General features: G+C 42.0%; 1 protein-coding gene across 1 annotated transcript; it reads right to left on the reverse strand.

Annotated features, from left to right (window-relative positions):
* Window positions 1-2,809: 2,809 nt before the first annotated feature.
* On the reverse strand, window positions 2,810-12,197 carry AKIRIN1 (akirin 1). The gene is made up of 5 exons (XM_011977698.1): window positions 12,158-12,197; window positions 9,092-9,232; window positions 6,354-6,488; window positions 5,268-5,339; window positions 2,810-4,644 (listed from the first exon to the last, which is right to left on the reverse strand). The coding sequence occupies exons 1-5, from the start codon at window positions 12,195-12,197 to the stop codon at window positions 4,634-4,636; spliced, it is 399 nt and encodes a 132-aa protein (XP_011833088.1). The 3' UTR covers window positions 2,810-4,633.
* Between the last annotated feature and the right edge of the window lie 1,264 nt (window positions 12,198-13,461).

Below are 13,461 nucleotides of genomic sequence, written 5' to 3' on the forward strand. Positions count from 1 at the left end.
AGTATTTTACAAACAATCTTTAGAGCTGTGCTATCTTCTATTAAACAAAATTCACACCCATTTTTGTACCTAAAATTCCAAAATTAAAAATGCTTGAAATAAAATTGGTCATTTCAAATCTTTTCCCCTCCCCAAATAGTATTGCTCCCTGTCCCCATCCTTGAGAATCAGTGCTCCGAACAGTTGTTCAGTAGCTTTTTCTGTAACATACTTACTTTGGCAATCAGTTTTTATTTCTAAGCAAAAAGGATATTTGCATCACACCTCAACTTAAGGTGTAACATAATTAAGAATGACATATTAGGGGAAGTGTTCACCAACTCATGATGCAACAAGGATTATAAATGAAGTAACTTTGCCTTGTTTGTTGCTTTTTCTTTTTTTAAAATTGAGACAAAATTTTGCTCTTGTTGCCCAGGCGGGTGTGCAATGGTACGATCTTGGCTCACCTCAACTTTCACCTCCCAGGTTCAAGCAATTCTCCTGCCTCAGCCTTCCTAGTAGCTGGGATTACTAATAGGTATGCACCACCACGCCTGGCTAATTTTCCATTTTTAGTAGAGATGGGATTTCTCCATGTTGGCCAGGCTGGTCTTGAACTCCCATCCTCAAGTAATCTGCCCGCCTTGGCCTCCCAAAGTGCTGGGATTACAGGCGTGAGCCACTGTGCCCAGCCTGTGTGCTTTCTTCCAAATGTTTCTTCATGCTGTAGTGCAAAGGCCAGCACACTTTTCTGTAAAAGGACATAGAGTAAGTATTTTCAGCTCTGTGGCTCACGCTTCGGTCTTTGTAGCACCTACTCAAGTCTGGAGTTGCAGTGTGAAAGCTGCCACAGAGAAATGAATAGGTGCAGCAGTTTTTCTACAAAACTTTACAAAAATAGGCCAGTTTTTGTATGACCCTGCTATATTAACATACAAAACATACATAGTGAATACAGAGTCACAGGAAGGCATTACCAAATTCAGTTGTCATTCATCTTTTATTCCCTTAACCAAACACTTAAAGGTACAAATTCTAATAAGAAAAAGTGAGATCTTTATGTTAACAAGGAGCTATTCATATTGGAAAGCTGAGAATCACTACTTGGGACACTGAAGTTTAGGTCTCCAGGTCTGACAAAGACTACTATAAAGAAACCTGCTCTAACATTTTAAAGTGCACAGTCTATGTCCTAAGCTGTGCTATAATACTTTCTTTACGTGGATTATTTCTTGCATTTGAAAACAAAACCCAGTATGTACCTACTATAACCTCAGTTTTACAGGTAAGGAAGCCATGGTTCAGCAAGTGTATTAACCTGGCAAGTCTGACATAAGCAAATTAGTGGCAGAGAAGAAACTAAACTACAGAGCTACAAACACCCAGTCAGTCCTTTAACTACTACGCTAGCCAACCAATCCTCCATGGTAAGCAGAAGATTCACCAGGTCTGAAAGGTTGGCTTAAATTCTTTTTTTCTTTTTTCTTTTTTTTGTGATAGAGTCTTGCTCTGTTGCCAGGCTGGAGTGCAATGGCATGATCTTGGCTCACTGCAACCTCTGCCTCCTGGTTTCAGGCAATTCTCCCGCCTCAGCCTCCCAAGTAGCTGAGATTACAGGTGCCGCCACCTGCCTGGCTAATTTTTGTATTTTAATAGAGATGGGGTTTCACCATGTTGGTCAGGCTGGTCTCGAACGCCTGACCTCAGGTGATCCGCCCACCTCAGCCTTCCAAACTGCCGGGATTACAGGTGTGTGCCACTGCGCTCCACTGGCTTAAATTATTGTACTCCCTGATGGTCTTCCCCTTTGGAAGATCTTAACAATTATCACTGCCTTAGGAGTTCTGATCTTCCTTTTAAGTTCTGACCCAAGGATGGACACTTACTCCTTTTTTTCCCCTTACGCTTAAGACTTTATCAAGAGGATAATAACTGGAATTAAAATAGAGAAAAAAATTAACTAGCTCACCAGATATTCTGAAAACACTGGTCCTGAGAGACCCTTACAGGTTTTTGTAGGTTGATGTCTTCCTTGGTCTATAATTTCCATGTGACAAAGACATTTCTCTACCTAGGAATGCCCTTAAATTCAAGCTCTGGAAATCAAGGTCTAGAGAAAAATTATTTCATTCACCAGTCTAAGATCCACTTTCCAGGCCCCCATTTTCTGTCCCAGGAATTCTTTTCTCTAGATTATAAACACTAAACAAACATGTGTGGTCTATTTAGAGCGGATCCCAAAGCCCAGCCCTGGCGGTTTGGTCTTACCTTGTGGCCTCAGAGAGCAACCTTATCATTATACGATAGCCTAACAACAACGGGTATAGTGAGAGGGTGGGGTGAGCAGGTGTCATTTTCCTTAGAGAAACCTACTCTACTTCCCAGCCAGGAGTCACTTAGTTGGAATGGGGGCTGACACTCTATAGTTAAGTGAGCACATCACACTGATCTCCAGTAAGACTTCAGTGGGGCAGCATTCCCCATTACTGGTCCAGCCTCCACAGCTTTTGATGGCCCCCACAGCTGCTCTTTCCTTATTTTGGTGTGACTTAACCACTACAGAGTCATTCCCATTACAGCTACTGCTATGTTCCTCTTTTAGGAACAAGTGACTACCCTGAAAAAAGAAGAGATGAAACAAATCCCCTTCAAATACAAAGTAAAATCATTCTTTAATTACTAAAAAAAAAAAAAAAATCACTGTTGGGCTTTTTTTTTAAAGGTCCATAAATCTTCAATGCAATGTTTAACTGGGGAAATGGTTATAGCAGCTCTCACATAAGTTATGTGAATTAATAAACATTATCACAGTATTAAGAAGGCAAGGTAAACAAATAGCTTAAGTATTTTATTTGTTTGCAACTAAGCTTGTTAACACTATATAATGAAAATGTACAAAGAATAATGTTGCAGTTTTTGGTTAGATTTAAGTCAAAGACATTCATTAATAAGGAATCTTCGAATGTGAATATTCCAGAAATTTCTCTAAGCCATCTGATCAGAACAACTGTCTCTGAATATTACCTTACTTTGGAAGGTATTGGCATACATTTGAATTAAACTCAGAATTTTTCAAAATAAGCCCTAATTAAAAAAACTATTCTATATTCAAAGTAAAACAATATTAATAGAACTTTCCTTTCCAGAAACAATAAAGGAAACAAGGCATTTTGTAAAATGTGGTCCTGAACAAGTCACAGTAAAAAATAAATGTATACTTAACTTCCACCTCCTCAAAACAGAGGCTACTTTCTGTTCCTCAGCCTTGGAAACAAGGTGAAGAACAGCCTATGTACGACTTTGGGCAGGGGGTTGCCAAAACAAAGCTGAAGCAGTTGACCATGGACACCTCAAAAGAATTTGGGAGAATCTGACCAAAGGATCCAAATTCTATGGTTTTTTTGAGACGAAGTCTCGTTTTGTCACCCAGGTTGGAGTGCAGTGGGGCGATCTGTGCTCACTGCAACCTCCACCTCCAAGGTTCAAGCGATTCTCCTGCCTCAGCCTCCCAAGCAGCTGGGATTACAGGCGCCTGCCACCACGCCCAGCTTATTTTGTTGTATTTTTAGTAGAGACGAGGTTTCACCGTATTGGCCAGGGTGGTCTCAAACTCCTGACCTCAAGTGATCCGCATGCCTCCGACTCCCAAAGTGCTGGGATTATAGGCGTGAGCCACTGCGTCCAGCCCAAATTATATTTTTAATAACTAATACAAAGGTGAAGTGGCTCCTCCCAAGTAGCAGTGCTGCCGGGGCCTGGCCCAGGCCTAGCCCTGAGCTCACCTCTCATGCTCCCAAGCAAACCCTGATGCTCCTGCTCCAGGGTAGACCTCTTCCCTTTAGAGGTTCAGTGTCCAGGGAGCTCTGTGATTGTGTGAATGAGGTGAGCGCCGACTCCATGTGAGTATTTTAAGGCTTGGAGTCAAAGTATTTTCCTAACATGCCCAGGCAGAGTCCATGTGTCAATGGCCCATCTCCAGTTTGTTCTAATTTCTCACCACGCATCTGTAGATGTAGGACCGCAGACCTTCGCTTTATCATCATAATCACATCTAATGTCCATCCTAACTTACGATTCATGTTCTGTGCCTGGAAACAGTCCCTGTATTTAACAATACCTACACATAAAAACAATCCACTGTTACAACTTATATGGTCACAAAACATTAATGATCTCCTGTAGACCAAGCAAATGTTTTTTTACCATAATTGTCGTGCACCAAATTCACAGCCAGAATCCCCAAGATAAAAAAATTTTTTTTTGCACAATACAAATAATAACTTAAAATACACATACACACATATACACACACTCTCACACGCACTTCTTACAGAACTGTGCTTGGGGAAACTCCATTTGTTGAGTGCCACTGAAGGCATATTTTGCTAAACTGCTGCTCCAGGTATTTTTGTTTGGAAAATCTATCACAGTAGGGCACAGCTGTTTATTGGATGAGCAGAAAAGAAAGATATGCTTGTGGCAACCAGAAAGTTTTACGGTCTTTCAAGTTGTATAAAATGGACCTGCAGAAACGTTTAAGTGTTCTCAGGATGCAAAGTTGGAGCTGAAATGTGATATCAAACCAGTTGCAAAAAGTGTACAGCAGCCATCTCTTGAGGTCAAACCTGGTACCCAGATATGTGACAAAGCTTCAGGACACATCTGTAAATTAGGAATAAAAAACAAAAAGGTAAGAATACTAAAAATTGGAGTGTCATGCTTTAAAAATTTTCACTAATAGTAAACGTGAGAAATAGCATGAACAATGAGTCACCACTTAAAAGATACTAAAAATCAAGAATTTAAGGAACCTGACTCAAATTCAGTTAGATATACAGCTGTTTATATTTTATGCTTTGACTATCTGGTAGTTGCAAATTATTTAGGATAAGAAATCCTGACCACACTTGATAAACTAACTTAAGGAATCAACTTTCATAAATTAACAACTGAAACTATCTTTCTGGAGAAAAGACAGGTAACAAATTGGTGCTTGAGTCAGACTACCTAGATTTTAATCCTAGCTGAACCACTAGCTATATAAGCTTGGGCAAATTATTTAACCTCTGTAAGTGCTATCTTTACCGGTAAAATGCAGCTAATAATAGTACTCCCTCATAGGGTCACTGTGAGGATTATATAAGCTTTGGTGTGGATTTAATGCGCTTAGCACACTGGCGGGCACATTTTATTTCACAGGGACTTTTTACTCTCAGGAGTTAAGATTCAGTGTAGAAATTTTGCTCTTGAAACAGAAAATTCAAAGAAAATGTAGCAATACTTACAGCTTGTTGGCCTTGTCCCATACCGTCGCATAATCTGATCATGTGTGAATTTCACAAAAGATTCATATTGTTCTGTGAGAAGACGGTACATACTTATCCTCAGCAACTCTCCCTCAATTTTTAAGAATCAAGTGTCAGGATGACAAATAGCTTCCCAATATGAATTCTCCACCCTTCCTCTTAGAACCCAGAGCCTGCCCTAGCCTTGCTTTCACTCTACTGTTCCTCCCAAATCACACCCAACTCTCCACATCCGTAACTATGACTTCTACTAGGAAGTCTGACTATGTTGACAATACTGCACTCTTCCATAACACCTGTTGAGAGTTTAGTACAGTATCACAACCATCTGTTTACCAGCCAGCTAGCCCAAATGGCCTACTCAATGCCTTTACTGACACACAAAATTATTGCAAGAGCTTGGTTTGTTTCTTTTTAGAAATGCAAATGAAAAATCCCTTCCACTGGGCAAAGTGTAGCACTCCTGTAATGCCAGCACTCTGGGAAGCTGAGGTGGAGTATTTCTTGAGGCCTAGAGCTGGAGACTCCTGGAGCTGGGCTCATAGCAAAACCTTGTCTCTATTTAAAAAACAAAGTCCTGGCCGGGCGCAGTGGCTCACACCTGTAATCCCAGCAGTTTGGGAGGCCAAGGTGGGCGGATCACCTGAGGTTAGGAGTTCCAGACCAGCCTGACCAACATGCAGACACCCCGTCTCCACTAAAAATACAAAAAAAATTAGCTAGGCATGGTGGCGCATATAATCCCAGCTACTCAGGAGACTGAGGCAGGAGAATTGCTTGAACCTGGGAGGTGGAGGTTGTGGCGAGCCGAGATCGCACCATTGCACTCCAGCCTGGGCAACAACAGCGAAACTCCATCTCAAAAAACAAACAAACAAAACAACAAAGTCCTTCCGTATAATGTATAAATGACGTGTTTGCAACTACCAAAGAGTAACTTCAATACCCTCAACTCAATAACTCCCTTGCATGAAGTCCTACTCTCTTTTTCTAAGTTATTTAACTGGCGTTAATTCTTAACTGAACCCTGTTAAGGACAATGGCATAGTTACTGCCTCGGCCTACCTGCTAGTTTGGTATTGAGGATTTGCTCATACTCCTCCCGAATTTTATCTTCATAGTCTTTTAAGAGACGCTCACATATTATTCCAACTTGTCGGAGGGTAAAGGTGGGCTGGTCCTTCTTCATCCATGAGGAACCTGGCCAAAAGAAAAAGTGAGTATGGGTCAGGTGCGGTGGTTCACACCTATAATCCCAGCACTTTAGGAGGCCAAGGCAGGCGGATCATCTGAGGTGGAGAGTTCGAGACCAGACTGACCAACGTGGAGACACCCTGTCCCTACTAAAAATACAAAATTAGCCAGGCGTGGTGGGGCATGCACATAATCCCAGCTACTCAGGAGGCTGAGCCAGAATTGCTTGAGGTGGAGGTTGCAGTGAGTTGAGATTGTGTCACTGCACTCCAGACTGGGCAACAGTAAAACGCCATCTCAAAAAAAAAAAAAAAAAAAAAGGCCGGGCGCAGTGGCCATGCCTATAATCCCAGCACTTTTGGAGGTTGAGGTGGGCGGATCACCTGAAGTCAGGAGTTCGAGACCAGCCTGACCAACATGAAGAAACTCCCATCTCTACTAAAAATACCAAAAAATTAGCTGGGCCTGTAATCCCAGCTACTCGGGAGGCTGAGATAGGAGAATCGCTTGAACCTGAGAGGCAGAGGTTGCAGTGAGCCGAGATCACACCACTGCACTCCAAACTGGTAACAAGAGTGAAACTCTGTCTCAAAAAAAAAAAAAAGAAAAAAAGGTTGTCCTAATCAGGTTCACTCACAGAAGATTTGAATTCAGTACAGAGATAAGTCACAGGGATAAGCTTCTACTAGCTTGGTTCTGGAGCTGGCAAGTGAACAGATCCCACAAGTGGCTTTCTGATCATGATAAAAGCAGCAGCCCTGGCCAGGCATGGTGGCTCTCACCTGTAATTCCAGCACTTTGGAGGCCAAGACAGGTGGATCACTTGAGGTCAGGAGTTTGAGACCAGCCTGGCCAACATGGTGAAACCCCGTGTCTACTAAAAATACAAAAAATAGCCGGGCGTGCTGGTGGGCACCTGTAGTCCCAGCTACTCAGGAGGCTGAGACAGCAGAATTGCTTGAACCTAGGAGGTGAAGGTTCCAGCGAGCTGAGATCATGCCACTGCACTCCAGCCTGGGCGACAGAGAAAGATTCCATCTCAAAAAACAAAAAACAAACAAAAAAAACGGGGGGGCGGGGGTGGGGGGCAGCCCTGGTGGCAGCCCAGTTCTGAGTTTTTCTTCAAAGCTCAGGCTAAAATCTGTTTCTTTGGCCATTTGTTAGCTTGTAAGCCATTTAACACCCTGGAACAAATAATTTTTTGCTTAAACTAACTAAAGGATATATTTTTTCTCTACAAATAAAATTTAACCAAAACATCTCACTAGTCATTATTTGTAATTGTTTTGTTAACCATAACATATCCTATTACTTCAAAATTATATTACTGAAATCTCAAGAGAATAGTGCTTGTTGTAACCACTGACAGGTTTATCATGTATGTGCAAGAGCAATTAGAAAGGGTGCGGTTCCAGAGCCAGGAACTCTGGATTTAAAAAAATAATAATTTGTTAAGGTAAACGTCACATAACATAGAAGCAATCACTTTAAAGCAAACAAGACAATGGCATTTAGCATAATCAAAATGTTGCGCTACTACCACCACTTCTAGTTCCCGAACACTTCCATCACTACAAAAACTAAAACCCCTTACCCATCAAGCAGTATCTCATTCTCCCCTAACCCTAATTCCAGCCAAACCCCAGTTCATATTTTGTAAGGAGACAATTTTTAATCAAGGTAACTTTTAACTTTTAGAACTGTTAAGTAGAATACTTTGTGAGGAAATAGACTCTTCTGCTGTTAAAGGAGACAGATTTCACCACCACTGGAGATGGTCAAACACTGGGCTGCTGAACCCCAACAAGAGGCAATATGGCAGGCAAAACTGAGTCACTACATGACCATAAAGATCATCTCCAACCTTGAGATTCTATTTTTTAGCACATCCTCTTTGACCACTTGTCAATAATGAGCAGTCCCTGTTGAACAGAGCTTTTTGCAATTATGGAAATATCTTGTAATCGTATGTACAATACAACAACCATATGTGGCTACCAAGTACCTGAAATGTGACTACTGAAAAAAAAAAACTTTTTCTTTTTTTGAGACAGAGACTCACTCTGTCACCCAGACTGGAGTACAGTGGTGTGACCTCAGCTCACTGTAACCTCAGCCTCCTGAGTAGCTGGGATTACAGGTGCGAGCCACCATGCCTGGCTAATTTTTTTGTATTTTTAGTAGAGACGAGGTTTTGCCATGTTGGTCAGGCTGGTCTTGAACTCTTGCCCTCAGGAGATCCGCCTGCCTCAGTCTCCCAAAGTGCTAGGATTACAGGCATGAGCCACCTCGCCCAGCCAAAATTTTATCTAATTTTAATTAGTTTAAAATTAAATAGCCCGTATGTGGCTATTTATTACATACTGGCTACAACATTACACATTGCAGTTATACAGGAAGATAGTCTTGTATTGATTGGGTGGATGCAAGCACATCAAATCAATGTGAGGTTTCTTCCAATTTCATGACTGTATAGTTTTAAAAACATCTTTAAGTATTAATATACCCACTTTAGCAACTGTATTACATTAGAGGCCAATTCTGGATTCATCATTATAAGCACTATTTACAAACTCTTACGTGGATTTTGCAGATCAAAGCGGGCTTACCTGGAGAGCTAGGTGCTGTGAGTGCTGAGGAGTGAGGTTGACTTTCCGAAGCACAAGCTTCACTCTGATTAAGAACAACTTCTAAATGTCTCCACCTCTGATAACGACTATATTCTTGTTTTATGTTCTGAAAAATTTGCTCTAACAAAAAAAAAACAAACTTGAGCTTTCACTTTATTGTCTCGTTTCTTCAAACTTTCTTCAGAAGTGGGAAGAGACAAAGATCTTCTGACTAGACTTCAGATACTCCCTTTGGCATGTAGGTCTCAATCTTTCCCTCTCCCCACATAAACAAGCAAAATGTTGATACTGTACAAAGCAGTCCCCAGTGTCTTCAAAGACAGTATGTTCTTATTGCCACTATTTCAACAATGCATAAAAGAACAGCTACTTTGGCATAAACCAGCCAGAGTTCCCTTTACTCGTTCTCCTGTGGCAATGAACACAAGATCTGCAGTTAGCTGGATGGTTAACTAGTACAATCTACAGTAAAAGAAACCTCTGTTTACCTAACAGGGACTATTTTTTAATCTCCTTTAAATTTTACAATTTCACAAACTAGGGTATTAAGGGGTGAGTCTCATACTGCCCAAGGCCTTCTAACAAGGAAGCTCTTGTCCCGTATGGGACTTTAAAAAAGCATCTTTGGAACCGGAAGTGGTGGCTCCAAAGCTGGGTGTAATCCCAGCTACTCTGCAGGCTGAGGCGGGAGGATCCCTTGAGCCCAGGAGACTAGCCTGAACAACACAGCAAAATCTCATCTCAACAAAAAACCACAGGGGAGCCTGGATGATTTATCTAAAAAACAAATCAAAACAAACTTTGGGAAAGAGGGCAGCAGAAACCATTATGTTTGCAGTGTGGACACTGACCAAGGAAATAACTGAGATTTAATGTCTAGAAGTGATGGCCAGGGCTTAGAAAATAATTTTCTGATCCTAAGAGGCAACGCAGTGTGTGGGGAGATTCTAAGTCAAGGTAATCACAAAGCAAATTTGCTAACACTATTAAAGGGAGTCCAGGAAACACAAATTACTAACCACCTTGAAATACACTCCTAGAAACAACAAAGAATCTGAAAGGATGTGGTTTTCAAGTTCTTTGTTTGTACCTACTAATTTTAAAAAAATAGATAACTGTACCCATCTCAAACAACTCAAATTATTCTACTGTATACTTTGCTATATAACCACCTTTTTTTAAAAGGAGGCATTAACAATGCCACTTTGCTTCTTACTAGCTGTGTGACTATAACCTTGAGAAGTTATTCAAGATCTTTACTTCTTCAATATAAACATCAAATACCTACCTGATAAGGTGATAAAAATAAAAAACAAAGATAACAATAATGTCATAACAAGTGACAGTACAGTCCAGGAACTGACATGAATTCAAGTGGTTCCACACATAGTCAAACTCCCTAAATACTGGAACAATGTTCAGCCTAAATACTGGAATTGTTCAGCCTAAATACTGGAACAATGTAGGAGATGCTTTAAGAGTGCTATGGGCCGGCTGGGTATGGTGGCTCACGCCTGTAATCCCAGCACTTTGGGAGGCTGAGGCAGGCAGATCACGAGGTCATGAGATCGACACTATCTTGGCTAACATGGTAAAACACTGTCTCTACTAAAAATACAAAAAATTAGCCGGGCGTGGTGGCGGGTGCCTGTAGTCCCAGCTACTCCGGAAGCTGAGGCAGGAGAATTACTTGAACCCCGGAGGCGGAGGTTGCATTGAGCCGAGATTGCACCACTGCACTCCACCCTGGGAAACACAATGAGACTCTGTCTCAAAAAACAAACAAACAAACAAACAAAAAGAGTGCCATGGGCCAGGCACAGTGGCTCAAGCCTGCAATCCAGCACTTTGGAAGGCCTAGATGGGAGGATCACTTGAGGCCAGCCTGGGCAACATAACAAGACCCAGTCTCAAAAAAAAAAAAAAAAGGCTGGGCATGGTGGCTCACGCCTGTAATCCCAGCCCTTGGAAGGCCTAGATGGGAGGATCACTTGAGGCCAGCCTGGGCAACATAACAAGACCCAGTCTCAAAAAAAAAAAAAAAAGGCTGCGCATGGTGGCTCACGCCTGTAATCCCAGCCCTTTGGGAGGCCTAGGCAGGCGGATCACCTAAGATCAGGAGTTAGAGACCAGCCTGGCCAACATGGCAAAATTGTCTCTACTAAAAACACAAAAATTAGCTGGGCATGGTGGCATGCACCTGTAATCCCAGCTACTTGGGAGGCTGAGGCAGGAGAATTGCTTCAACCCGGGAGGCGGAGGTTGCAGCGAGCTGAGATCACGCTTTTGGACTCCAGTCTGGATGACAGAGTAAGACTCTGCCTCAAAAAAAAAAAAAAAAAAGGAAGAGGAAGACAGTGCTATGAAGCTCATATTTTAGATCCCTGAATTTATTAAGTTTTCACTTCATTTTATTTTTTGAGAGAGTCTTACTCTGTTGTCCAGGCTGTAGTGCAAATAGCACAATCTCAGCTCACTGCAACCTCTACCTCCCAGGTTCAAGTGATTCTCCTGCCTCAGCCTCCAGAGTAGTTGAGATTACAGGCACCCGCCACCATACACAGCTAAATTTTTGTATTTTTAGTAGAGACAGGGTTTCGCCATGTTGGCCAGACTGGTCTCAAACTCCTGATCTCAGCTGATCCACCCGCCTCAGCCTCCCAAAGTGCTGGGAATACAGGCGAGAGCCACCGCTGCCCCACTTCATTTTAAAATGTCTTATTCCTCAAGCCAGAGCCAATACAAAGATAAGAACTAGAAATACTTGAAACAAGAAAGGACAAGAGGAAAATGCTCAAGAGAACAGAAGGTCTTTGATAAACCTCTGCCTCCTGTATGGCAATGTTAACAAATGGAAAGATACTATTTTGAGGGTGGTAGGACTAAGAAGTCCAGAAATCTAAACACGGTATCCATGGGAGAAAAATAAGAAAGTAGATATGATTTTCTTCTGAAGAAGGCCATATAAAACACAAAATTTTTTTTAAAAAGAAAAACCCAAATTTCATTTTAACAGTGGATAATTTTAATCCTTGCCTCCATTACTTGAGATGGTGCTGCCAGATTCTTTCAGGTCTAAGCCCATCCTCCACACTCTACAGTGTTCCTACCTGCTGCAAACCAAAAATCAAACTCTTGAACATGGCAGTCAACACTTTCCAAGATCTGGCCTCAATTTATTTTCCTGGTTCCATCTGGATTCCACTACAATTCATTTACATTATTCTTTCCTTAAATTGTGGATTTTTTGGACTTTGCTCTCACAGTTTCCCTGTGCTCGAAATGGGACTATTGCTCAAACTTTATCAAGACTCAGCTAGCTGGGCGCAGTGGCCCACGCCTGTAATCCCAGCACTTTGGGAGCCCAAGGTGGGCAGATCACTTGAGGTCAGGAGTTCGAGACCAGCTTGGCCAACATAGTGAAACCCTGTCTCGATTAAAAATACAAAAATTAGCAGGCTGGGTGCAGTGGCTCATGCCTGTAACCCCAGGACTTTGGGAGGCTGAGGCGGGCAGATCACCTGAGGTCAGGTGTTTGAGACCAGCCTGACCAATATGATGAAACCCCATTTCTATTAAAAATACAAAAATTAGCTGGGCATGGTGGTATGCACCTCTAATCCCAGCGATTTGGGAGCTTGAGGCAGAAGAATCGCTTGAACCTGGGAGGTGGAGGTTGCAGTGAGCTGAGATCACACTACTGCACTCCAGTCTGGGAAACAAGAATGAAATGCCATCTCAAAAAAAAAAAAAAAATTAGCCAAGCGTGGTGACGCATGCCTGTAATCCCAGCTACTGGGGAGGCTGAGGCAGGAGAATCGCTTTAACACAGACAATGGGGGTGGCAGTGAGCCGAGACTGCGCCACTACACTCCAGCCTGGGTAACAGAGCCTGGGCAACAGAGTGACTCTGTCTCAAAAAAAAAAAAAAAAACAAGACTCAGCTAAAACGCTACTGTGGTCAGCAACCCCTTCCTCCATGCCTGGAATCCACCTACCACTCAATAAAGATTTAAGCAATAAAAGCCTTAGTTCTACAGGACCTTTCCACAAAAAGTACCATACAGATTGAGCATCCCTCATCCAACATGCCTGAGACAGAAGTTTTGGATTGCGGAATAGTTCCATTATACTTACCAATTGAACATCCCTTACCCCAAATCAGAAAAACTCCAATGAATAAGTATTTCCTTTAAGTGTCATATTGACACTCAGTTTTTGGAACAGTTCAGACTTTGCAGCATTTTGGATTCCAGAAAAATTACCCAGCTAATTTTTGAGTTGTTTTATTTTTGAGATGGAGTTTTGCTCTTGTTGCCCAGGCTGGAGTGCAATGGCGCCATCTCGAC

This window comes from Mandrillus leucophaeus, unplaced genomic scaffold (genome assembly GCF_000951045.1).
Source record: "Mandrillus leucophaeus isolate KB7577 unplaced genomic scaffold, Mleu.le_1.0 Scaffold182, whole genome shotgun sequence".
Lineage (NCBI taxonomy): Eukaryota > Metazoa > Chordata > Mammalia > Primates > Cercopithecidae > Mandrillus > Mandrillus leucophaeus.

Excerpts from the sequence above, each read along its gene's own strand:
- AKIRIN1 (XM_011977698.1), bottom strand. The coding sequence starts at position 12,197 with ATGGGCTTAGACCTGAAAGAATCTGGCAGCACCATCTCAA. Across the intron at positions 6,489-9,091 it reads CACAGCACCTAGCTCTCCAG|GTTCCTCATGGATGAAGAAG; the intron begins GTAAGCCCGCTT and ends TCTTTTGGCCAG. Across the intron at positions 5,340-6,353 it reads CCTCAATACCAAACTAGCAG|AACAATATGAATCTTTTGTG; the intron begins GTAGGCCGAGGC and ends GTCTTCTCACAG.